Source organism: Dermacentor albipictus, chromosome 1, assembly GCF_038994185.2.
Source record: "Dermacentor albipictus isolate Rhodes 1998 colony chromosome 1, USDA_Dalb.pri_finalv2, whole genome shotgun sequence".
NCBI lineage: Eukaryota > Metazoa > Arthropoda > Arachnida > Ixodida > Ixodidae > Dermacentor > Dermacentor albipictus.
The window spans coordinates 105758466-105783649 of record NC_091821.1 but is presented as its reverse complement, the minus strand read 5'-3'; the positions used below and the strand labels follow the sequence as shown (position 1 = coordinate 105783649).

The window sequence follows — 25184 nt, the reverse complement described above, 5'->3', positions numbered from 1 at the left end:
CCCGGTGCCGTTTTGGTGTTCTGTACCGACCGCTCCCGCGATCGAGACTGGCGAGTCGTCTTCACGCGCTTGGCGGCAATCAGTTTGTTCGGGCACCGCCGCGTCTCGTGCCCCGCCGCCCTGCACACGGCGCACTTCACTTCACATTCGTGTCCTTGTGGGGGTGGATTTTCGAGTCCGCAGCCACGGCATATGTTCTTGGGGTTCGGACAAACGTCCGAGCGGTGTCCCTCTTGCATGCATTCCAGGCACATTTGGATTGTTGGCCTGTACTCCGTGCACCGCATCTCCACTCCCATGTAGTACACGCATTTGGGGCGCGTGCCTCCCGAGAAGGTGAGGAGAGCGGTATTAGAGCTTCCTAGCATTCGGGCCCTTTCGATGGTGACTCCTTGGGTCCTGACGCGCAGGTGTTGCTGGAGATCTGCTGATTCGGTGTGTGCTGGGAATCCGTGCACCACCCCTTTGTAGCTATCATCTGGATCCGCTACGTACACGTTGAAGGGGTGTTGCTTTCCTCGCAGCTCCATGCACGTGATTCGGCGAATGACGTCCGCCACTTCCAGTGAAGGTGTGGAGACGATGATGATATTTGTTCCCTCTCGGATTCGCAGTATGAAATCCTCTCCAGTGATTTTTCGCTGGTTCGGTCCGTTTCCGGTGATTATCGTCCCGGTAGCCCGAATAATCGCTTGCGGTATTTCTGTTCTCAGATATTCCTTGAGCATTAGTCCTTTGTGTGGCTTCAGTATTATCTTGATGTCATTCTTCGGTAAAGGTGGCAGAGGCTTCCCCTTCCTCGGGCGCATGTTGCGACGACCGATTTGCCCGTCTCCTTTCGCGCCGCCTGCTGATGGCTGTCCGTTTATGTTATTCTTGTTGGGAGCCGTTTCCCTGTCGTTGCGCTTGACAGCCTCTCGCTGTCGCCGCGATAGAACTAACTGCCAGCCATCCGTCGCCTGGCTGTGGGCGGCGATCTCTTGCCGTTTGCTAGTCCTCGCTTCGGAAATTAGTCTTGTGTCCCCGTTTTCGTCCGCGTTGTTAACCGGATGCGGGGGTGTTATTTGGAGGTCCATGTCCTCTGATGCAGCCATCTCGTACGCTCGGCACAAGCGATCCGGTTATTAAGTGGTGAGGCGGTCGCTCACGCGCTAAGCCTATCGAGGCCTAACGGGGCTTCCGCCGCTTCGAATTTTCAAAGTCGCGTGGAATGACGAAAACTTCACTCACGGACTTGAACTTGGTCTTGAAATGGAGCGTTTGTCGAGTGGAACCCGATGGGATAGTCGAGTCTGGTGCAGTTGACGAGTTTTCGGCTAAAACGACGATAGTCGGCGTAGCCCATGTGAATGAGCGTGCTCTGCCGGAACTTCTTCGTCTTCTTAAGTTGGCATCGAAGATGTTCATTAAGGAGCGTCACACACCTACTGGCACATACCAAGTGACCCAAATTGGCATCAAAGTGGTTTGCTGAAGACCAGCACAGACCGAGTGGCACAGACCGAGTGGCACATACCCAGAGCTCCAAGTCGGCGCCAAACAATTTCTTCGAACAACGGTACCTCCCGACTCCCGCATCTTAAAGTGACCCGCGTCTGCGTGAAAGGTTCGTTGAAGAGCGGTACATATGTAAACGCTGCCACATATACGGTGACACAAGTAGTCGGGAAAACGGTTACATACATACATACATACATACATACATACATACATACATACATACATACATACATACATACATACATACATACATACATACATACATACATACATACATACATACATACATACATACATACATACATACATACATACATACATACATACATACATACATACATACATACATACATACATACATACATACATACATACATACATACATACATACATACATACATACATACATACATACATACATACATACATACATACATACATACATACATACATACATACATAGTCCTCAGAAAGTGCGTGAAGTACGCAAAGAATAACGCATTAAAAGACGAACCAAGAAGCAGAAATGCGAGTCACTCACACCTATAACCGCATCCACATCTGATGCGACAGCTGTACGAATTAGAGAACGCGACACTAACCCACAGCCGACATAGCGTTTTGCCCAATATTCGTCTGTATATTTTCGACGCTGTAAATAATCTGAATTGCAATAATAAAGATTGATTGATTGAATAAAGATTGATATGTGGCTTATATGCGCCCGGAGTTGCCGCTACATACGTCGTTAGTGGCTGATCTTAGCATGCCATGGCAATCGCTATCATTTTCCTGGGATATCTGTGATAGAAGTGCCACTGCTGTCAAATGCTGGCAAAACTAAACTGCGTGTCCTTCCGATTATTGTGGGTCTGGCCCTTTGCACATGTCTGAGGCTGGCAGTCCAACAAACGCACTTTGTTTGTTAGATTGGCGCATTATAATTACTATGTGCTGCCGTTAACTTCCGCTTCTGCATTCACGTACTGTTCTGCCGTTTTTGATTGAGCGAGCTGCGACCTTAGCAAGCAAGCAAGCAAGCAAGCAAGCAAGCAAGCAAGAAAGAAAGAAAGAAAGAAAGAAAGGGAAGCAAGCTTGGTTTGTGGAAGCTTGATGTAAGTAGACAGCAATGCAGTAAGATGTATATTGACTACCTGACTCAGGCCAATGAACTCAGGCAATTGGCGATTGGAGCCAAAACAATGGCCATGGTGTTCTGAAACATCGCCCCACCACTTTTTCTCCTCTGACCTCTACGCTTGTGGCATGGTTGCGGGGATGAGCCTTCAACCAACCCTACCATATTGTACAATCTTGTGGATGCGTATCGAGAAGCACTAACACTGCGAGGAAGCCAGTTTCAAGCCTTCGCGGCTCCCTGTGACGGCACCATAGGAAGCATTCGCCACTTGGTGATGCGGCCGTTGCTTATTACCGACCGGGATTAAAGTTGTGCAACTGGGTCGGCCTACTCGGTCACGCAACTCCACGGAAAGGGAATGCGAAAATCCCCTCGGGGGGGCAGTTGGGGTCTTCCTCGTGAAAAGCTGACTGCGTGCCATGCGCTGATCAGGAGCTTGATAAAGAGTGCAACGAGGCAATTTGTAGCTGCTCAAGGCATGTGTCAAGTTGTGAGAGCCTTGCACTTTGTCTGAACAATTTATTGCATGCTGAATGCGTTGCATTAAGACAAACAAACAAGCAATATAACCAATCAAACAAATCACTATCTCAACAGAAAATTCGTACATACCTTGCTAACAATCATACGATGTTCGACGAAACAGCGCATACGACGGGACGAGTGAAAAACGGACAGGACAATGTGCTCAATATCAACTGATTCCTCATTCGAAGCGACATAGTAAAATTTGCAGGATGCTTAAGCTTCGCCTTTACCAGTGGAACGCGATGGCTTTCAAAGATCCCTAAGCTCTTCTCACGCTATCCGGCAACTGCAGCGTATGCAACCGCAATGTTTACCGGGAAACGCTGGCGGCGAATGCTATTGCACGAAGGCGAGCTTTGTGGTTCTTTTTTGGACGGTTGCAAGGAACCGAGGGTACCGCGGCGCTCCTACTAAGACAGGCCTCAAGCGGCAGCTGAAAAACGCTATCGCGTCGAAAGGGGTTGGTGTTTGAGTTTCCGCGTAACAGAATTATGTTTTCTGGTATATTCAAATTACAATCCGACTCTATCATGTCCGTTGGTTGTGTGTAAGTCGTACTTTACAATTTTTCTGGCGCATTTTATTTTGAGAAATTCAATTAGTTCAGTAACGTCTTTGCACTACACGGAGGGCCTGCGTGGTTTAGTATGCGTGGTTCATAATGATTATTTCCGAAACAACGGTCGACGCCAGGCGCGGGACGCCGGACGCCGACGCCGGATTTTTCGCGACACGGAGCCCTTCACGTTATCGCGTTAATACAGGACAGAGGGAACAAAAGGCACATGTGTGGCTCGGCCGGCTCCACGAAAAAACTGTCAGAAATTAATGAAGTGATATTTGATGCTTAAAAACGACTTGACAGGTGACAGGTGTCTCCACCGTCGTTCCTCTATATTCCGTCCCCTCCAGAGAAATTTAAAGGATTTTTTATAGTTATAGAGAGGCACACGCCAACTTGTTTATACGGAGTGATCCAAGTTCATTGAAGACCAAAGGGGCTTACTGAAAACCAGCATAGTCCGATTGGCACATATCCAGTGCTCCAATTCGGCGTCAACGAAGAGCGATACGTACCTAACACCGCACCTGCAACGACCCATGTCGGCGGAAAAGAGGGTCGTTGTATACTGGCACACACGTACACACTACCACATACTCAGTACCTCAAGTTTGTCCAACGGTTGGTTTCGAGCCCTGTTCCTTCAGCACAGCAGCCTGATGCTCTAACCATTCGACCATGGATAGCACAATGACCCAGGTTAACAGGAAATCGGTTATATACAAACATAGATAGATAGATAGATAGCCCCCGAAAAGTGCGTGATGTACCCTAAGAATGATAATGCATTAAAACTGCCGTACGACGCGCCAGTCAGAACGCGCCAACACAATTCGGTGTAATATTAATGCGTTAGCGTCCTTGGGCTACTTCACGTACTTTCCAGGGGTAGATTTCTATGCATCTATGTCTCTACCCTTTTTTCCCCCTACCTGGGTCACTGGATGTACCATGGTCAAATGAAACACTTCCACACCGAAATGGAGCACAGTGTATGTGCCACTCGGTCTGTGGTGGTGTTCAATGAACCTCTCTGATGCTAACTTGGGTCAATGGGTATATACCAGTATAGCCGTGCGCCGTTCTTCAACGAACATCTTTGACGCCAACTTGTAATTAGGCATGTGCCACTGGCAATCTCCCACTCCACAACGACATAAAGAAAGATGCGTTTAAATTTCTCAGATGCCCAGCGGAATGGAACCCACGTCACAAGGTTTCCTCAAGGACTGCAACCCGATGCCTTAGCAAGCTGCACAACAAATGCACTGGGAATGTGCCGCTCTTTAGTGAACTTCCAGCCAACTCGGGTGACCGAGTACGGGCCACTAGGTGCGCTGCAAGTGCGGCAAGCACGGCAAGCCCCTCATGCATAACTCGTTTCGAAGATGCGGATATGTTGCGTCGCTTTATCGAGTCAATGTTAAACGCATTATCGTTGACTGCCACCTAGAGTTAGTTTCTGCCAAACTATTTATTTATTTATTTATTTATTTATTTATTTATTTATTTATTTATTTATTTATTTATTTATTTATTTATTGTGAATTGGAAATGTTGGCAACAAGTACAATATATCACCGGCTTCAGTGCAAATGTAAATTCTTAAATGAACGAAGCGTGATCATCGGTTAAGTGATGCACTTCAGCTATATAGCAGGTCCAATAAGCTTTTGTATGTTAAGACAATGGTCATCAAGTTGGTTGATTGCTGTTGTGATTGCTGTTGTGTTCTGTGTTGTGGCTTGTATCGGATACCACTCATTAGGAAGTGTTTTGCATTTTTCCACGAGTGTCCGCATTCACAACAAGGCAAAGGTGCACGACGGATATGGTAACGAAAACTGCCTATATATGCTACTTATAACCTCAGGTGATGGATCACTCAGGTCATGTCGCGGCTGTTACGGATATTCACTGGGAAGCCTAACTGTGGATCCACTTTATATCCACCCTAGATCGTGGTTCTGGCACATCAAACCCTATAAGTTTTTTTTTTTAAGTCTCAAGTAGACGATCGAAGAAAAATACGAGATAAATGTGTAGATTTCTCCCTGCTCGAAGAGTAGCTACGGGTGGTTCGTGTGGCTCAGCAGTCACCAGATAGGCAGAGCTTATAGTCGGCACGCCTAGTCGAACCCTCAAACTATGAGCCATAATCGATTACGCACTGGCTCCCCGGGTGAACGATAAACTCTTGAACACTGGCAAACGATAAGCCGTACACTGCTGAACGCGACCAGCGTTTTTTCGTAGATAAAATGACACTCCCCATCGAGGCCTATAGACAAGCAGCGCATGAAACGAATGATCCGGTTCGCTTCTTCTTCAACCTTATCCACGTGACTTTTCCAACAAAGTTAAGCATAAAGAACCACTCCGATGTATGTGTGATGACTGGCACAGTGAATGGACATTCCATTTGCAGGAAGCATAAAGTCATTCAGTCGTTTGCCAGTGAAATAAGGAAAGACAGGCTTTTCTCGATATAATTCCATACTTCGAGCTGGAAAGAACGAGTACACAACACCAACACCAGATCGCAGTTGCGGCTGCATAATGGTCGGATCCGATCCGGATATCCATATGCAGACATGATCTGCATATATACTAATGGAGAACGGCGGAGGAAGGGTTGAAGGCAGCTGTGGCATCAAAATATTATACAAGGTAGCACTGAGGACGCTGCCTTGGGGAACTCTATGAGATATGCCAAAGGGTGGCGTTTGAGGCCAAGCGTTACCATTCAAAGCTGTCAGGTTGCGCGCATTGGTACTTGACCGCCTAAGCATTAATATCCGCTCTAACCCCAGTTTGACGTATCCCGGTTTCACGAGTGCTCTTATCTCTCAAACAAATTTTCTCTACATATTTTCCTAAGGCTGAATGATTTTCTATCGAAAAACGAAAAACGTTACCTTGAATCTCGATGCAATGAAGTTTGTCCAGGAAGTCTTCTTTAAAAAAGGAGATGTCACTGTGAAGAAATATTTCTTTTCTTACTCTGTTTATGCGCAGGCAAAGGAATATATATATATATATATATATATATATATATATATATATATATATATATATATAGTAGAGAGAGGGAAATAGATAGTCGAAAAACTGTGTTCGCTCAGTCTGACGAAATAATCGCGAAAAACGGAATGACACGTTTGAGAGCCAACAAAAAATAGTTTACTAAAGTTTCATGAGCCGGCCTTTGTCAGAGTGAATGAAACTACAGAACACTTTTTCTTTAAGCAGTCGGGAGGGAAAAGGGTGCACACGTTGGTGGTTGCGATGTGTCGCGACACTGTATTATGTCCACGGTATCACGAAGACAGCGTTGCCGCCCCCCCCCCCCGAGGGATATATATATATATATATATATATATATATATATATATATATATATATATATATATATATATATATATATATATATATATATATATAAAATCCGTTAAGCGTATCAAAACATTGTATGTTAATTCTTGCTTTATTCGTGATACAGCACAGCGATAAAGAATGGCTAAAATAAAACACCAACACGCAGGCAGATTAGAACATATTCACCTGCACTTCCTTAAAATTAAATTATGGGGTTGTGCGTGCCAAAACCACTTTCTGATTATGAGGCACGCCGTAGTGGAGGACTCCGGAGATTTTGACCACCTGGGGTTCTTTAACGTGCACCTAAATCTAAGTACACGGGTGTTTTCGCATTTAGCCCTCATCGAAATGCGGCCGCCGTGGCCGGGATACCCTGCACTTCCTGTACAGCACATCGTGCGGCACAGCAGGTGTATATCCTGTATGGTTTTGGAACAGTACGAATACATACATTGCGCTACTTCCCTGTAAATTGAGGAGTACGCGACATTTACCCAATAGTTTTGCGAGTTTCTGTAGTCTTCAAACACAACGCGTCAGGCCCTAACGGCGAGCGCTTTCAGAGGAAGCTTTAGTTCGGGCCCAACTCCGATGCGGCCCATTCAAATACATGTAATACGCAGAAGCGCTTTTCTGAGATAGGCACTGGGCTGATTTTAATGAAATTTGTGGTATTTCAGAGAGAAAGTTAAATTCTAGTGACTGTCGGTAGCGGAATTTCGATTTAGGGCTTTAATTTTGTTACAAGACTTTTCAAAAATTTGGAAGTTAAAAAAGATAGAAGCCCGAAGTTTACAAATTAATAACTCTATCAAGAGCAGATATCGCGATTCTGTAAACGGTATCCACTAGATCATTGAAAGCGGACAAATTTCATATGTCATTTGATATGTTACGTGAATTCGTTACGTTGTGTACAAGGGTTTTGCAAACGTTGTATTTCCATATTAATCAATTTTTTGAGAATCATGTGTGACATATCAATTTGGTCCGCTTTGGATGTACTATTATATACAATTCACTGAATTCTGATATCATTTTTTTTGCCGTGTTACGGACTTGTAAACTTGATAGTTTCGTTTTCAGGAAATGTACAATTTTTGCCAATTTTTAATAAAAAATTGGTGATCTAAATTAAAGATTCAAAACAAGCATTCACTAGATTTTAGGTTTTTCTTTTGAATGCAACAAACCTCGTCAAATCTCGTGCAGTGGTTGCCGAGGAAAATTATTTCTCCTTTTACATGTATTTATATAGGAGCACCGGAGCTAAAGCTTCCTCTTAAGTCCAAGTTCTTGCCACGGTCATTAAGAGACAACACAAGTAAGTATTCTATGCCAGTTATCGGCCGCTTTTGCTAATATGTCCAGCAACTGGGCTGGCTGGAATTTATTCTCACGAACAATTCTAGCGTAATAGCTTTTCGTGAATAACGACCCAGGGCCCACATTCATGAAAAGCTATTACACAAGAATTGTTCGTAAAGGTGTATGCCAGCCATTCGCAATGGTGGGCATATCACTCAGCAGGCGCCGGACGCCAGGTAACAAGACATATCGTTACATCTTTCCCGCTCTCCCTCCTTTTCCCTCTCTTCCCAGCTGAATAGGACTATCCTTTACAAAACCGTCGCCTTTGCGTTAAGCAATTTTGCTACTGGTGCGATTTACATGTGGAGGTCATATACAACACCACAGTAAGCTTCTAGAAAAGGTGAGCGAGCACCCGTACCATTAATGGCGCGATTGGAAAGCGAACCACCGAACACCAATAGCCAGGCAAAGCATGATCTTGCGGCGATACTGCGTTCTCGAGAAAGCTGCTGCAGCGGTGCGACATGTGCCGCATAAGTTCTACACGCAGAGGGGCCTCCTCTGCTTCCACGCTGCAGTCAACGTTGTAGCAGACCTCGAGAGGGCGGCCGCGTATCACTTTCCGCTCCACATTCTCCACAACCACGCGCACAGTGAAATGCTCGACACCGTCGAATTTCCTTCACATTTCTTTCTTGTTTCGTTCTACGGCACCATGCTCGGTGCGAGCGCCTTCATCGCAGCTCTGCTTGCTGGAATCTGAGAGGAACCACAGCAATCTGCATTCTACATCTAGCTGCCGCCGCCTGCATATTTCTTTTTTCTTTTTAGCCTGCAATCCGTGCAACAAACATATTTAGAAGACAAGAAGCGTGCGCACAGATGGAAACTCGAAAACGAATATAAGCAAAGCAGGGGATGGCGGAAGTCCGTGGCTGCGGTATCACGAACGAGCGGTTGTGAGAGCCGGTCGCGCTCGCTGCCCAGCGTGCGAACGCGCACTGGAGTTTACGCGGTAATGGCGTCTAAAAATATGCGAGTTCCCTGATGGCGAGCGTGTCACCTTCGGTGGACGCTGCCAGGGTCTTTTTACGAGGTAAAAAAGTGAGGCTGTAGATGCCACGTATACGGGCTGGCGCATTGATGGTCCATCGTAGTGCCTAACGCTTAAACCTATACGGAAGCCTTATACCATGTTTTATCGACTACACATTTCAGTCTTCCTTCAGACGACCGACGAGTAACGGTCTTTCAGTCTTCCTTCAGACGAGTAACGCTACAGACTAGTACCTCAGAACTTGTCTGCCAGAATAAAAAGGTACTCATTTGCTGCAATGATATCAGCAGGAAAAATGCGGGATTGAGGGATTGAATTCCTCAGCAGGAAGAAGTAAATCTTCGCAGCATAATGTTTTTTTTTATTTGAGCACATTGGTTTCAACGGTTACACTGCGTAACATCGCCTACGTATTCCAGATAATACACGCCGTTAATTAAAACTCATGAGATAGAGAAACATAAGAGGAAGATAGGGATGCTGATCAGTCAAGAGTCCGCTTGGAAGCCCTACGCTGGGGGAAGGGAGAAAGGGAATAGATAAAAAGGGGAGAGGGGGCTAGAGGAGACTAACACGGACAGCACTACAGAGTCAAAGGCGCTCACGCAAGCTAGACGTTCTCAGAAAGCACAAAGGCCTTCAATGCCATCTGAGCCAATGATCGTTTGGGGCGGTTGTTTTAGTACCGTCTGTTACGCTCAGGAGACGAACAGATTGTCAGATGAACATTATTGTGACATGATAGTCTCAGAAGACGGTCATGTAGTTTCTTTAATGCCTTGGACATAGACTGACTTTGGGCTTCTTCAAATTGAGGACAGTGGCACAATAGGTGGTCAATGTTCTCTTCGCAGCCGCAGACATCTCATGCAGGACTGACAGCCATTCCAATTACTGCTGAATAAGGTTTCGTGAAGGCGACTCCCAACCACAACGGACACAGAAGCGACGCTTCGCGTCGGTACACCCTGGCCGGAGGTCCGAGCTGTAGAGAAGCGTTTAGTCCGTGCAGTCTGGTGCACCTTGTATGCGCGGTATTCCATTCGGCTAACGAGAGTGTGCGTGCTAGAATGCGAAGCTGTCTTGCAGCGTCTGTCCTTGAGAAAGGAAAGAGGGACATAGCCGTCTTCCTGGTTTAAGTCCGAGCTGCCTTATCTGCGCCATCACGAATGATACTGCAATGGCTTGGTATACATTGAAAAGAGATACCATGGCCTTTTCCTCTCAAATGATGGATAAGCTGCACGATTTCGCGCGTCAATTGATCGTGAGTTCCAAGTCTGAGGAACGATTGTATAGATTGCAAGGCCAGCCTCGAATCGCAAAAGACTGCCCATTTTCCAGAGCTCTTTGCATTAATCACATGAAGTGCGCCGCGGGGAGCCCTGAGCTCTGCAGCTGTAGAGGTAGTGATATGAGAAGTCTTGAACCATTGTGGGAAGTCTTAAACCATTGTGTTATTCCCCTTGTCGGCATAACTACAGCGCCACCGGAATTGGTTGATGTAGTTGAGCCATCAGTATAGACGTGTGTACAGTGGCTGTATTTGTCGTACAAGAGGAGTAAACAAAGTTGCTTGAACATAAACGACGGTAAGTCCGACTTTTTATGAAGTCCTGGGATCGTGAGGTTTACTTGAGTACGGCTCGCACACCATGGAGGAATCGAGCGTCTTACCGCAGGTGCACACCCTGACGTAAGCGAGGTACGATGTGCGAAAACAGTTGAACTGAATGTCGTGTGGAGTGTTTCTACTGGGAGACGTGCGAGGTGGTGGGTATACGAGGCCTGGGCGAAGTGTCCTAAGTGCACACGCATTGTTTCAATAGTAATTCGCATTCTGATAATGTAAACTTGAGCGGTTGCAATAACTTCTGTGGTTGACGTGCTCCGCGGTAAACTAAGGCATATCTTAAGGGCTTGGGCTCGGATACCTCGGACTGTATTCAGGTTAGTTCAGTAGGAGTTGGAGATGACCGCTAGGCTGTACTGCAGGAACCCACTAAATAGGACTCTGTACAGTAGCAGCATATTGTATTGACATTCCCCAGGTCTTTCCTGCTGGGAACCTAAACATATAGCAAATTGCCGTCAGACGTTTTCTCACATAATTCACATGAGGGGCCCAGGAGAGATCTCTGTCAATACCCACTTCCAAAAATTAGTGACTTGTGCTGTACAAGATCAACTGCCCGTCGGCGGATATCATATACGGAGGCATTGCTTTCCTGATATTTGACGTCTTTGTTCCCGAAGGTAGGATGATGTTAAAGTGCCTGCCTCCTGAAGCCACGCTCGAAGGTCAAGTTACGTCACACCCAACGTCCAAATAGAAATGTCGCCGTCATAGATGGAGAACCGAACGGTGCATGGAAGGATGTCAGCGAGTCCAATGAGTGTTAGATTGAAGATTGTTGGGCTCAGTACTACGTCCTGAGGGATCCAACGATTACTGTAATGCTGGGAGCTTAGGTCATCCTCATGAAAAAGGATCTCGTTTGTAGGTAGCTACTAATCCAGAAGTAGATCTTGCCGCCATGTCCTACTGCCTCTAACGTGCTGAAGATCGCTTCGTGTGTTATATTATCGTATGCTCATTTAAAACCGAAAAATAAGGCAGCAATAACCGTCTGCAGGACTTCGTGTGCTCGACGTACGTCACCAAATCGACAACGTTATCCATGGAAAAACGGCCACGCCTGAAACCGGTCATTGCGTCTGGATATGCCTCGTAACGTCCGAGGTACCATTCTAATCGTGCAAGAGCCATCATGTCTATTAGTTTTCCGATGCAGCTAGCAAGAGCAATCGGTTGGTATGAAGCAATGTCTACAGGTGACTTGTCAGGCATGAGCAGGGGAATTAGGCGACTGGTCTTCCATTCCTGGGAAACCGTGACTGTCTACCAGGAGGTATTGAACAAGAGCAGGAGCATTTTCCAAGCCTCTTCGCCAAGATTACATAGGATACAGTAGGTTAAACCGTCGGGTCCTGGCGATGATGAACACTTGCACAAGGCAAGTGCAGCTTCGAGTTCGTCCTTAGTGAAAGGACTATTCAAGTGGGGTTCGCGTGAAGTTGGTGAGTGGTCGAGCGTCGATGTTCAGCGGAACCAGTTTCGCCAGCAATTCTTCTGCAGAAATCGTCAGCGACATCAATCTCTCTGCATGATTCGTGAAGGGCCAAAGACTTAAAAGGGTGGCGCTGCTGCTAGGTTCCACGGAGACCACGAAGAGTTCTCCATATGTGATAGAAATGTACTCTTGCATTCAAAGACCCGCATAACGACATCCATCTGTGTCATGCGACTTTGTCCATGCGACGCTGAATTTTCTTTGAGTTCGTCTGGCCATCCTCAAGTTATGTACGGACTTTGTACGCATATATCTTCGCTGCGCACGACTGGAGAAGCTTCGCTCTGCACGAAGCTGCTCCAGCTCACTGTCGTAGTTGGTGTGTGTAGACGTTCTCGAAAGCGAATACGTGGCAACCTCTAGGGCGCCGTTTATAGTGTCTTATAGGCTTGAGGATAAGCCATCATGACATCCGTCTTCCACAATTGGTTTTAACATCGGCCAGTCGTTACATCGCATGACGCCGTGTAACTTGGAGTCTGTCGGCCCTTCAATCCTGAGATAAATCGGGAGGTGGTCATTTCGCCATGTTTCAATATCCAAAAACCACCTAGCCTTTCTAGTGAAGAAGCGTGAAACAAAGATGAAGTCCAGGCACCTACTGTAGACAGTTCCACGCAGAAAGGTAGGGCTTGCACCATTTAACAAATTCAGCTCTTGATCGGAGGAAATGTCATAAATGACGCCCGCGGTACCATCATCGTCTGTAGGAATCATTGATCATACCTTTACATTGTCGAGCTTAGTTATATTACGTAGGCCTTGTAGGCCGTACGATGTAACATGTCAACTGCTAGGACATTTTTCCGCGAGCTTATCCTCACGTCTTAATTCTCATTTGGTGCTATTTTCTAGAGCAACGAAGAGATGAACTGCCTGTTTAGGAACCGCAAATTGGTCGTGGGGTCCACGGGCACGAAGAATGCAGTGTGCGGCCAGCGCCGCGATGCCCTCTTCAGAGCAGAAACACTTGCCGACGATGACGTCTACAGAAGTCTTCTTTTTTGCTGTTCTACTCATCGGGAGTATGAAGTCATCGCCCGAGGAGTCATAGCTGTCTGAGCATAACTCAGTTGCCTAGCTGTCTGTGTCACTTGTCGAGCTTCCACGTTTTCTGGACGTTATCCGACCTGAAGGCTGCGCACCCCTTCATCCATTGCCGCAAGAGGGGAGCGGCAGCTCTCGTAATCGCAGGGAAACAAAAAAGAAATAGAGGCAACGGTACAAGCGTTTTCTTTCTTCCACTACTTCTTGTTCCTTAGTGAAATGTCGCAACTCACTCTGGGGGATCGACCATGAATCGGGTGGTGAAAAAACTGTTATCAATTTTGTTTTTGAGTAAAATAAGGCCAAATAAAATAAGTATCTTGTAAAGTGGAATTAATATGTCTACTGCTACGGATATAAATGATCAAAATCCAGGTTTTGCAGTAAAAATTATGCGAGAATTGTAAGTATAAAGAAGAATTTTAGAATGCAATTCTTTCTATCTCGCGCAGAAAGATGCAGATGGCTTCACAAACGTTTCTGTGGCTGTAACCCAGCACGGTAGCCCAAAAGGAAAGAATTACTGGAAGAGTCAAATTCAAGCCAAGGTTTTGGAAGAGCTCTTTTAAAAATCTTTTCCTTTCAGTAATGAACCGGCGGCATAGCAAAAAGAAGTGTTGCAGAGATTCACTCTCATTGCATAAAGGACACGAAGGTGAGAGAGAGAAAAAAGAAACATCCTTAATGAGCATCAGGATGACTTGATTTGCAGGAGTGATTCCCTCTTCACGGGAATCCATGCACCTTCTTGGCTGTGACCACTCTATCAACCAACATGATCTGGTCCAGTGGGGGGGGGGGGGAGCTGGACAGCAGCGTCTTCCACTGCTTGGGGGTGGAGGGGGTAACGGGTAGAGGAAGCAAAATAGAATTTCGTTTGCAATCTATATCAATGTGCCGAAGTTTTCTTAGCTGTACGAAGGTGATATAGCCAGACCAGACCTGTGGAAGTAAAAGTTCAGTTGGAGGACTCGGCACCGTAGTCTCGTAATCGTTGCTTGAATTTTTCTAATGGAGCACCATTTGTTGTTCCAGTAAAAATGGAGATGCTGGAAATTAGATGATGACAACAATGATTTAGAGAAGTTATTTGCAGTAGTGTATTTTCTGAATCGTGCCACAATATCACAGCTGTCGTAGGTAAAATGGGGATTATGGGACCATCGTGGAGTGCTACTGCAAGTGCATCTGCATATTCATTTAGGGCTAGATATTTGTGGCCTAGCACCCACACTAAACGAACGAGGCGTGAATTCGTGGGAGGAGAGAATAGACAGTTTCTAATGACTTTGACAATTTGGACGTGGTTAGTGAAGAACAAACAGACAGACAATCTGTTAAAATTACGACTGATGACAGAAGTGATTGTAATTTGCGCAAAGCTAAGGCAGTTGCGATAAGTGCCCCCGAAGAATAGGATTTATGTCAGGTAGCCGAATGGAAAAAGATCAATTTATATACGGTGATTCAATGCCCACACCTGCCTTCTCTTCAGAGACAAAAGCATCCATTGCCATCATGGCCTTTGTATCCAGGTGTGTAAGGTCTTCTAAAGTGCCATTCAGATATTGATAGGGCAGATATTTAGCAATGTTTGGAAAAATATCATCAAATTCCCTTTTAGTGCCTGGAACAGAGGAATTTAGTAAGACCACCTCGTATAGGTGAGCATTTAATGGGTCCAATAGTTTCTGTACGAAAACAACTTGAGCGAAACGTGAGCGATACCATTATACCATTGATGTTTAAAAAATGAGGCTGATTCTATGAAATAATCACTTCGTCTTCCTTTCCACAAAGTATTCAGGAAAGTGCAGGTGGTTACGGCCCATCGGCGTCCGAAATCACTGAGCTGAAAATGATTTGCCATGATTCATCCCTAGCTACGTCAAAGCGATTAGTCGTTCGTTGGACGTTGATTTCTTTTTTATCGTCATATTCCATCTAGCCAATTTATAGCCATGCTGTGTGTGAACTGCTCCGTTTTATTTTTGTTTATTTTTAATTGTAACACCCTACAGTACGTTGAAGCCTTTTAGTGGTGCTAGCTACTCTTCGTCAGAGCGTCACTGGAAAGGAAAAGCACAGGACAAGAGTTCGGGAAAACCAACATATATTGAGCTCCGCAGACGAGCGGATCGACCAATTCAGAAGCAGTGTAAAGTTCGCATATTTAGTTTTATAAGCACCTAATGGCATCAACATGATGTTTAAAGCCATGGTGCATGCAATGACTTAACTTCACAGGCACAGAGGCGTTACACCAGGAATGCGCACGAACACACTAAAGCAGTATTGTACACTATATAACTAAATCCATGGTAAACTAATATAACCCATGTATAACCTTATCGCACATAGTTAACTTCGATCGAATTCACAAAAGCTTTTCATTCTTAAGTGCTGTTTACCATTGGCCGGCTTCCTTCGCTAATAATATGTGCAACGTGATGATTGACTGGCTATTCTTTTTGCGATTTACGAACAGTTATATACTCGGCCGAGAATCACAAGCTCAGCCCAGGATACCACACTGAACCCATCCTTTCGGTCTCCACGCTCCAAAACGTAGTCCCTGAATACGGCGATGTCGAAGGAAGTTCGCCTCCGCCGTGACGTCACGGAAATCAGCGAACCCCGTTGGCTGCCGCATCTATATGTATTTTTTTCAGCTAAACAGGTGGCGCATTTGCCACTGCATTCTTTGTTCTTCAAGGGCACTGTGGCGTAAAAAACTTTTTTGTGAATACGGGCTCCAATGTATTTAGACATATAGTAAACGGAAAAGGGTCGGGCCTTGATCATGTGACACCAGCTCGTGTTTCTACAATGGTCCTTCGCAGTTTTAAGAAAAGCAAAGAGTAACGGTGGCCAAGCATAAGATAGTACAAATGATGCCGCTGCAGCTCGAGGTTTGGCTGGCACAACACGCACGGGCAACTTACACGTACAGCAGCGTATTGTGCGGGTGAGTACGGCGTCTGCACTCTATTCCGCCATTGCGGCATTGATTGATTGATTAATTAATTGATTGATTGATTGATTGATTGATACATATGAAATTGTTGGAAATGTTGACTACATGCGCGGTATGTTGCCGGCTTCTCCACAATGTTGAATTACGTTTGTCTTCATAGTACAGTGGTTCGTTTTCACAGCCTGTACCATCATTTGCTTAATAGTTGATTCTAAGCGATGTTAGCATATAGAAAGGCAACATTCCTGACGCTACGCTTGATAAAACAGGCACTGCATTCTTGCACCAATCTTTGGACAAGCTTTGGAGACCGCTGTAGTGCCGCCAAGAACAACGAACTCTACACTTAGAGTAGAGACTTTGGACGTTTCTTCTCAGTGCCCTTGGCTCTCTCGGTAGGATCAGCATAATATCCGTGCATGTATATTAATGCATCATGCTTCGCGATAAGATAGCGGTAGCGCTTCAGTAATTAGAAAAATTAAACAGCGTGAAAACAGCGTGAGAACGGTTAAACAGCCTCTATTCTGGCGAGGCACGCAATTTCCCAATGTTACGGAAGGAGGAAGTACCCAGTATTCAGATGATGCACGTCGTTGATTCGTCATTGCCTCGTTTCAACATGTGTCGCTCGCTTTTGAGCGCCGTTGCTCGCTCGCAGTCATTGCCACTATTATCGATCGGTGGCGGCCGACCTCCAATTGTAAGATTCTAGCCCTTTTTGCTATGCGTTATCTTAAGCGTGAAATATCGCTATACAACTGAACAGTTTACTACGCAAAGTAATAATGTCCTAATAGATATAAAATCGTGTTTGCCGTGTCCATAATATCGCGCTGTAAAGCATACAACGCTCAGACAGATAGATTAAGCTAGTGGATCAGGAGGAAAGGTTGGAAGCACCCGCTTTCTGCGTGCTGCATCATTCCATCTAAATATGGGCTAAGACGTTACGAGCGATGAAAAAAGAATTCTGATTCACGCAAAAAAAAATAAGACACTAATGCTGCATGACGTGTGCCACATTTAAGTTTGAAATTGAAAAAAAAGTAAGATTGAAAATAAATTTCAAAAGTATATACACTCACCCAAATGTAAAAGAATAAAACAATGAAGTTCAGTCGCATAAGCACTCGGTACTTTAAAGCGAGGTTTATGTCGTTTCCCTCATAGTTCTCGAAAACTGCCTCATAAAGGCCGAGTAGTGCGGCAGAGAATCCCGTCTGTTCTTTTCTGTAAGTGCTGCCCGCACGTCATGACGCGTTCCTCGTACTTTTTCTGTCGGAGTGGCGCGTAATTGATTCATAAATTTAGCATTGTTTTCGAAAGTGTTCCCTTTTCTTCCCCTGGCGTGTTTATATTGGACGTGTTTAAGCAGATATTGCAGGCCCAATTCGCGGATTGCGAGAGCCATGCAGCTCCGCTACTTGGAGTTAGCGGCGGACCGCGCAGAAAAACCAGATCTTTCTTTATCACGGCACGCCGGAGCATGTGCTGCACTCCACTGTTCTACCAACACACTGAACTCCTTCCGCGGAAGTTAGGCCAGCGCGTTACGAATCGCCTCGTTGCAAAAGCACCGTGAGGCACTCGCGCCGCCACGCAAGTCCCCGTGGAATGCGTGGTTACATCAGACTAACGCTCGACTGCGCAACCGCGACCGCATCAGCACACCCGCAAAAACCGATAGATAGCTATCAGCCGCACCGCGCTAACCCTGCCAATCGAAACGAGAGGTCTGCTGGGGCACGCGACAGGGTGTCCGCCCGGCGATGAACAGCGGCCAGCGCGCTTTCCCGGCTGCAGGAACCAGACAGGCCCGCGGCCTTCGCCGGCGGCTTCCGGGTCGGCGCACGAGCAGCTCGCGGCAACGCTGAGCCTGTCGACGGCGGCGCGTGTTTGAGGCCGCCGACATGGCGGGTCGCCGCGGTCGGCGCCTTGCACGAGATCGGCCGTTCGCGTTTCCCCCCCGACTGGATTCGCCGATTTCACCGCGCGCTCCCGCGGGAAGCGGGCCAAGCCGTTAAGTCTACGCCTTCACGTGCCCACTGGCAAGTGCCTGGCGGCGAAGATGGTAAACTCTCCGCGATCACTTTCCTTAACCTGCTGGCGCAAGTGAGCTATCCGTGCTGCTTCTATGCCCCGAACTTCTCGTTGCTTTTGTTTTTCTTCTTTGTGCGTAAAAGCTAGTGGATGAGTTTCGCGCCTTGCTTGACTTCACTGTTTTGCAAATAACGAGTTCATGAAGTACGAGACACGTGGGAAGATGCATCCCGAGTAGGGCAAAGCTTTAGCCTGTCCGTGCAACAAATCATTGCCGTTTTCGGCATACCGAAATATCGCCGACGGGGACGAGTACTGCCACCATGTTGTGGCGCTAAGCTGAACAAGAGTCCAGAAAAGTGACATCCTAACCATCGTGTTCTACAGAGGTGCAAAGATGCCGGCACGAATATTGGCGCATGGGGAACCATGCAGCGCTGGCCAGGAGGCGCTACGGCAGCTTGAGTGTGTAACTAAAATATGCTGACACCGTCCGTTGGAAGGCCACGAAGATTGCACGGCATATTTAACGCTAACAGATGCGTACCTGTACTAAGGTTTGCTTAGGCCGATGCGCCCAGCCAAGTTCTGTCCGTCGCCATACGCGTTGCGAGGAGCCCATGCGCTGCTACGTTCTACCTCATCAGAGCCCAGATAGGTTAGAAGCTGGACACATGTGCTTCGAATGAGCGGCGAATATGATGATGCAAAATCGTAGTATGCATCACTGTGAACTATGTCCACCACTCGCTAGGCTGTGTGTTAAGGCGCTGCTGTTGGCACGCGAAGTTTCCGCTCTCGTTGCCCATAAGTGACTTCTTTCTTCCTCAGCACCTCACTCCCCGCTCTTATTTCGTTTTTATTTTTTTCAGTGACGACACCCCATGCAACCCAAGAACAATCATAATGGTTGTTAAATAAAGCATAACGAGCGGGCACCACGCGCATGCTGCCATTCGCTGTTCCGGTATTCAGCAAACGCGAATATAGTATATACGAGCAGGCTCGTTAGACCGGTTATCTAATGAGCTCATTTTGCTGCTCGTGTTATTTGTTCGGCTATCTCTTACGGTAGTCCTAAATCCTGTCTCATTAACATTCCATGCGTAGACAACAGGAACGGAAAAATATGCGAGACTCTTTACGCCAGCGCGTGAACGAGATATACTGACTATAGGCGAGGGTGCCTTTGTGAGGGAACATAGGGCAGCTGTCAGTTCTTAACGCATATAGTGGCCATCTGGCTGATCATTGCCGTAGGTGCTCGTGCACTGCGCAGTTTCAAAGCACTGGTGTACTGAGGCGGCTCGAGAAGCAGATCGGTAGGGAAATATTTGTAGCGTTTTGCATTAAAAAGCCGGTGATATGTGTGTAAGCACCCCGTCTCTGGCTGTCATCAAGAAAGAGTGTTCGTATCTGGAAAATAACCTGTCTATCGATTTTTTTCCGCGCTTAATATGGCAGATGCCGCTGCCTGCATGGCGGCAACTGCGGACCAATTCCTTTCCTTGTTCCCACATGCTACCTATCTGTCATCCCAAATAATATACCCTTCCTATTGTCCCTACTGTGGGACCAAACCCGCGGTGTACCACTCCACATGGCAATGCTCTAACCCCCCGGGTGTTCCTCCTATACCCAACCCTACCCTCTTGGGAGTCTGTGCTGCTCAGCTCAAGCCGGCAGGATCAGCAGCGGCTGATTCAGCGGGCTCGCAAAGTCGCGCATGACAGCAGAGCCCTGGAGAAGTATTCTGTAAGAGTCCACCTAGTGGACATAATTATCTCGCTTGCTGCTGAAACGCTGATTGACTGCGGCGCCTCGCGGCTGCGGACACGGAGCGCAGCCCAGCCAATCAGAACATCAACAGCAGATGAAATGGATATGTCCGTGGACTCTTACAGAATACCTCCCCAGGACTGAGGGCCCCACTCATTCGGGAAGAATTTCCGACTTGTTTTCCAAGTAAAAGTTCATTCTTTCTACTCTCTTCCGAGACGTTAGAAGGAAAAGGAAAGAAATTATTGGTGTCTTCCTTGCGTCTAGGTTGCACGCATCCCATGAACCCTATGTTTCTTTGTATATAGTAAACATTAAGCTGAACTCTACCGTTCTGTCCTGTGTCTTCTCGCCATTGTCCGATGTCTTTTCCGTGCTAGTTAGTTAATGATCTCTCAAGTCTGGAATCCTCTGATTTTGCTTAACTCCATATTCGGCTCTGGATTATCTGTCTTGTGTAGCACAGCGCCTGGCTAAAGATGCTCTTAGCCCACACGTTTTACCCATTTGCAGATGGCGCATTAATTTGGATGGTCGTTTTATTTCGCTCAATTTTTTCCGGGGAGTCGAGGGTGGGCGGATTGGCTCGAGGTTGAAACTTAATGGGGTGTATTTCCCTCGATAACTAATTTATATGTCTCTAATTACAACGCTATCAATTGCTGATGTCACGATAATAGGGTCCTAAAAAGCCTCGCGTTCGCCTGCGGTAGTATGAGTGCTACACCGATAAAAAACGAATACACGCGCTATATAGCAAGCATGCAACCGTGCAGTCTTCCAAACTCGCCCTAGTTTCATTTTTATCAAAGATTAGTCTTAATAATCCAACTATTCTCCCACTAGCTCATTCTTTATTACACAAGAACAATAAATCACTTTTACTGAAATGCGCAAGATGGACGAAGAATATGCGCGTCGATGTGTGTATGTCAACATTACAGACGGTAGCAAATATACAAGAGGCAGCATGTTTATTAACTGACCTTGCCGACGTTTCAAGCGTCGCAATTTCAAGAGTCATGCTCGATTTATATTGCAACCGCGATGAACTATACAAGCGTTTGTACATAAAGTATAATGTTGTAAAATGCATAAATATATGGGCTTATGCAAATTCTTCAGTGCCAAGTATTTTTTCCTCTATGATTTTTACTGAAAACCACAAAAACGTATTATGCTCGGCGGGACGTACATGCGAGCTCAGCATTGCGAAGTCCGTTCAACGCTTCACAATGCCCGCGTTGTTATTCGGGCTCGTAATGTGAGTTATGTGGTCGCCAACGTAACCTGAAGAAGCATGGTGAGCACATGAGCCATGCTAGCGGCGTAGTTATTGCGCGGCATGAAATGTAAGTGCCGTTACCGGAGAAAAGAGATATAGAGAGATAAACGTTTATTTATGAACTAGCGATAGAGAGAAAGATTTCTTCTCGCCCTCAGGTAGGCGACTTCCTCATTCCAGGCATCCGTGGGCTCTCGCTGCCACACTGGCCCGGCCCACCAACTTTCGCTGGTCATTCAGCCCTGGGCAAGGCAGCATGGCCTCCCACATGGCCTCCTTGTCTTCTTCCATCTTGTCCGATTCGGCTGTTTTTTTATCTTCGGTTTTCGAGGGGTCCTGCGGTACTCGAGCATTCCATTATCATGTGGTGCAGGGTGTCCGGAACTCCGGCAAAACTTGCAGAGTTACGGGAATTGCATTGTATATATCCTATGCAAAAGCATACCGTTAGCGAAAGAGTTCGTTTGCAGTCTTCTTAAAATAACTGTGTCTTCTCTGTGGAGTTTCCGGTGAGGTAGGGGTACCTTCTGCGTTCGAGTTTATGGTGCTGTAGTATACTGGCGTATTTCTTGGGGATATCTTTCTGTCTCGTCGCCTTTCTGGTCCCCTCTAGCAGGAAAGCCCGGCTTGTATGATCTCGGGCTGCGGCGTCAGTGCTTCGTTCCCCGCCAGGGACTCATGTTCCGGAGTACACATGATGTAGGTCTCTGGAACGTGTACTGGTTTCAGTAAGGATGCTAAGGGCTTGCTTCGAGATTTTTTTTCTTTTTTGGTAATTGCGACGGGCCTCTGGGGAGTCGCTGATTATCACGGCTCCGTCAGTGCACGTGGAAATGGCGAACGCGATACCAGAGTTTTGCTTTTTTTTTGTGCGTTTGTGTGCTCCATGAACACTTTTTATGAAATTGTAACACTGAGCATTGTGTCACTTTGGGGTGAATTGGATTTCCCAGGGTAAGGCGTCCTGTCAGCCGTTTTTGCGTTTTCAGCGGTCCCATAGGCGCCTATATTTCTTTTTTTTTCTGGTTCCTTAAAATAAGCTTCAACTTCAACTTCAACGACTTGCCACGGAAAAGCGTTTCGCGCTGTTTTCGCTCACGTAATCGAGCGCCTCAGACTTCATTTCTCGAGTGCGTGGTTAAAATGAGGGAAGCACTCGTTTCGTGATCTCCACTCTCGAACATTAGCATGCTCGGCTACATACAGAGCAACGCTTCTTCATTTCTGCGACCACAGAGATGTGGTCACTGGATCGACAGCCCGCGTGTGCTTGCGCCCAGACTCGCCCCGCTCCGCCTAGCAGGCCGGCAAGTTGCGCGAGCGTCGCAAACGAATGTTATTCGGCTACTGGTCAACGAACTGGTCAGAGAATTGCCCCTACTCTTTGTCCGCCCCGAGACAAAGCACGGATGGCACGGGCCTGACCGAGGTCAACAAACTCATTTGTCTGGCCCGAAGCACGGCTACAACGCGGTCCGTTTTCACGCTTCGGATGGCGCAGCCGAGCAATCGGCTGCCTGCAGCTACTGCAGCATTGGCGACGACGGTAAAGGCGAAACTGTCCCGCGCGGGCCAACCTGTCCTCGTCCTTTGATCCTGCGCCCCGCGCCACGCATTCTGCGCGCCGCCTAGTAAGGCGTGCGTGGACGCCTTGCGCAACGACCGCGACATGCGGGTCGACATGGCCGCGACGCAAATCGGCGTAATCGTCTGCGGGCCTCGTCTGTCCGCGACTCGGCGCGAGGGCTTTGGCGTCGCGTGCATACAGAAACACCAGCGAGCACCTTGCGCGAAGGGTTTAGCTGTTTCTACGTAACACAGCCAGCCTCGCGATATCTTTCGGACTTAGTGGAATAACAGGCGCTAAAGAAAATCGCAGTTTCACCTGAAAGGCGAAGCATGTATTTCGATAGCAAACTGTACGAAGTAACGATAGTAGTTTTATCGGCCGTGTAAAGTGTGATCCGCGATCGCCGGCTTACCCTCGCACGCTTTCACTTGCACGTAGAGCATACTGCGCGCGGCAACTATTTCATCGCCATTAGACTTTATACAAGACCTCACGGCTACGCCGGCTCCCATGACAAAAATGCGCCTGGAGTGCCCATATATAGCTATCGCCGCAGAAAACACCCGAGTGGTTCAAGGATGGTGCCGATTGTAATGCACTGCATATACCGCTCTTCTTGCTACATTTTATACCTATGCCGCCCAAAACACTGCCGAGCGCTTCACGAGACGAAACAAGACAGAATAAACTCCTTTTCGCGTCGATAAAGGGCAATTACTAGAGTGACAGGTCTTAGCAGTGATGAAGCAGTAAATCCATGGCAACGCCTCACACTCGCTCACAAAGGCTTCCTCAACACGCGTATACCGCATACCCGCTATTTCTGGACAACATGCTTCTTGCCTACACGTGGCGGTTCTCACAGTGCAAAATGCAAGTTGCGATTTTCTTTATCTTTTCTTCGCCGATAGTGCCAATTTACTTTAAGATCCGGTGCTTATAATATGAGAGACACCGTAGAGGTAGATTTCCGGATATATTTTTACCTCTTGGGGATCTTTAACCCTATCTCAAATTGCTGTTTATGGTAACTCTCTCTCTCTCTCTCTCTCTTTTTTTTCTCCGTATATCTTTGTTTCTTTTCCATACCGCTGTCAACGCAATGCGGCCGCCGCAATCGAAACCAAGGCCCCGTGCTCAGCATCAGGACCCGCAGTCAACCATGGCAAGTCGGTCGCTTTTCCGCTTTTTGAAACAAATGTGCGAAAAACACACCGGTAGGTCGGACCTGTGTCCTTGCGCGAATTTCCGAAAGAAATGAAAACAATTCATTGTTATTATTAACAGGAACCCTAAATTACATGTTCATTGTGTCTTCGTGTTCATGGAGCATTTGTATTTGTTGCATTTAGATAGAGTGCGTCATCCCTGTGCCCAACACCTTCTGTGTGAACATCTTGGTTTTGTGAACATTTATGCTGTGGGAACTCATGTGTTGCGTGTGAACATTTCGGTTTTGTGAGCATTTATGCCATGTGAACCCTTCTGTTGCGCGAACATTTATTTATATTGCAGTACTGAGGCTTAGTACGTGAATGTTCGTTCATGTGCTTATTTGTCCAGTTTGGCTATTATTGACAACTTTCCGACGATAACTATCTCGTAAGAGAAGAGGAGTAGCCGGCGCCACCCATAGGCACCAACCTGTGCTTAAATACATTTATTTAAAAAATGAAAGCAAGCACAGTTTGAAAAGGGCCTAAGTGGTGTAGCTTCGTAGTTCTGTTGCGCAGTGGTAGGCACAGTGACACACGAAGTTAATTGAAAACAGGGAACGCACGACAAGGGAAGCGCAAACTGCCAAGAAAGAAGAATCTATTCCCGTATAGATGCTATAGCAGCTGCAGTTTACATGCGCAAAAAAAA

General features: G+C 46.7%; 2 protein-coding genes across 2 annotated transcripts in view; one reads left to right on the top strand and one right to left on the bottom strand.

The window, feature by feature from the left end:
* LOC139055522 (uncharacterized) overlaps positions 1-13739 on the top strand; it is a 69773-nt gene extending 56034 nt beyond the window's left edge. The window contains exon 4 of the mRNA XM_070533034.1: positions 13473-13739. Coding sequence (XP_070389135.1) covers positions 13473-13488 — 16 coding nt within the window. The 3' untranslated portion in view covers positions 13489-13739. The remainder of the gene's footprint in view (positions 1-13472) is intronic.
* LOC139055520 (nose resistant to fluoxetine protein 6-like) overlaps positions 1-25184 on the bottom strand; it is a 94282-nt gene that overhangs the window by 47796 nt on the left and 21302 nt on the right. The window lies entirely within an intron of this gene.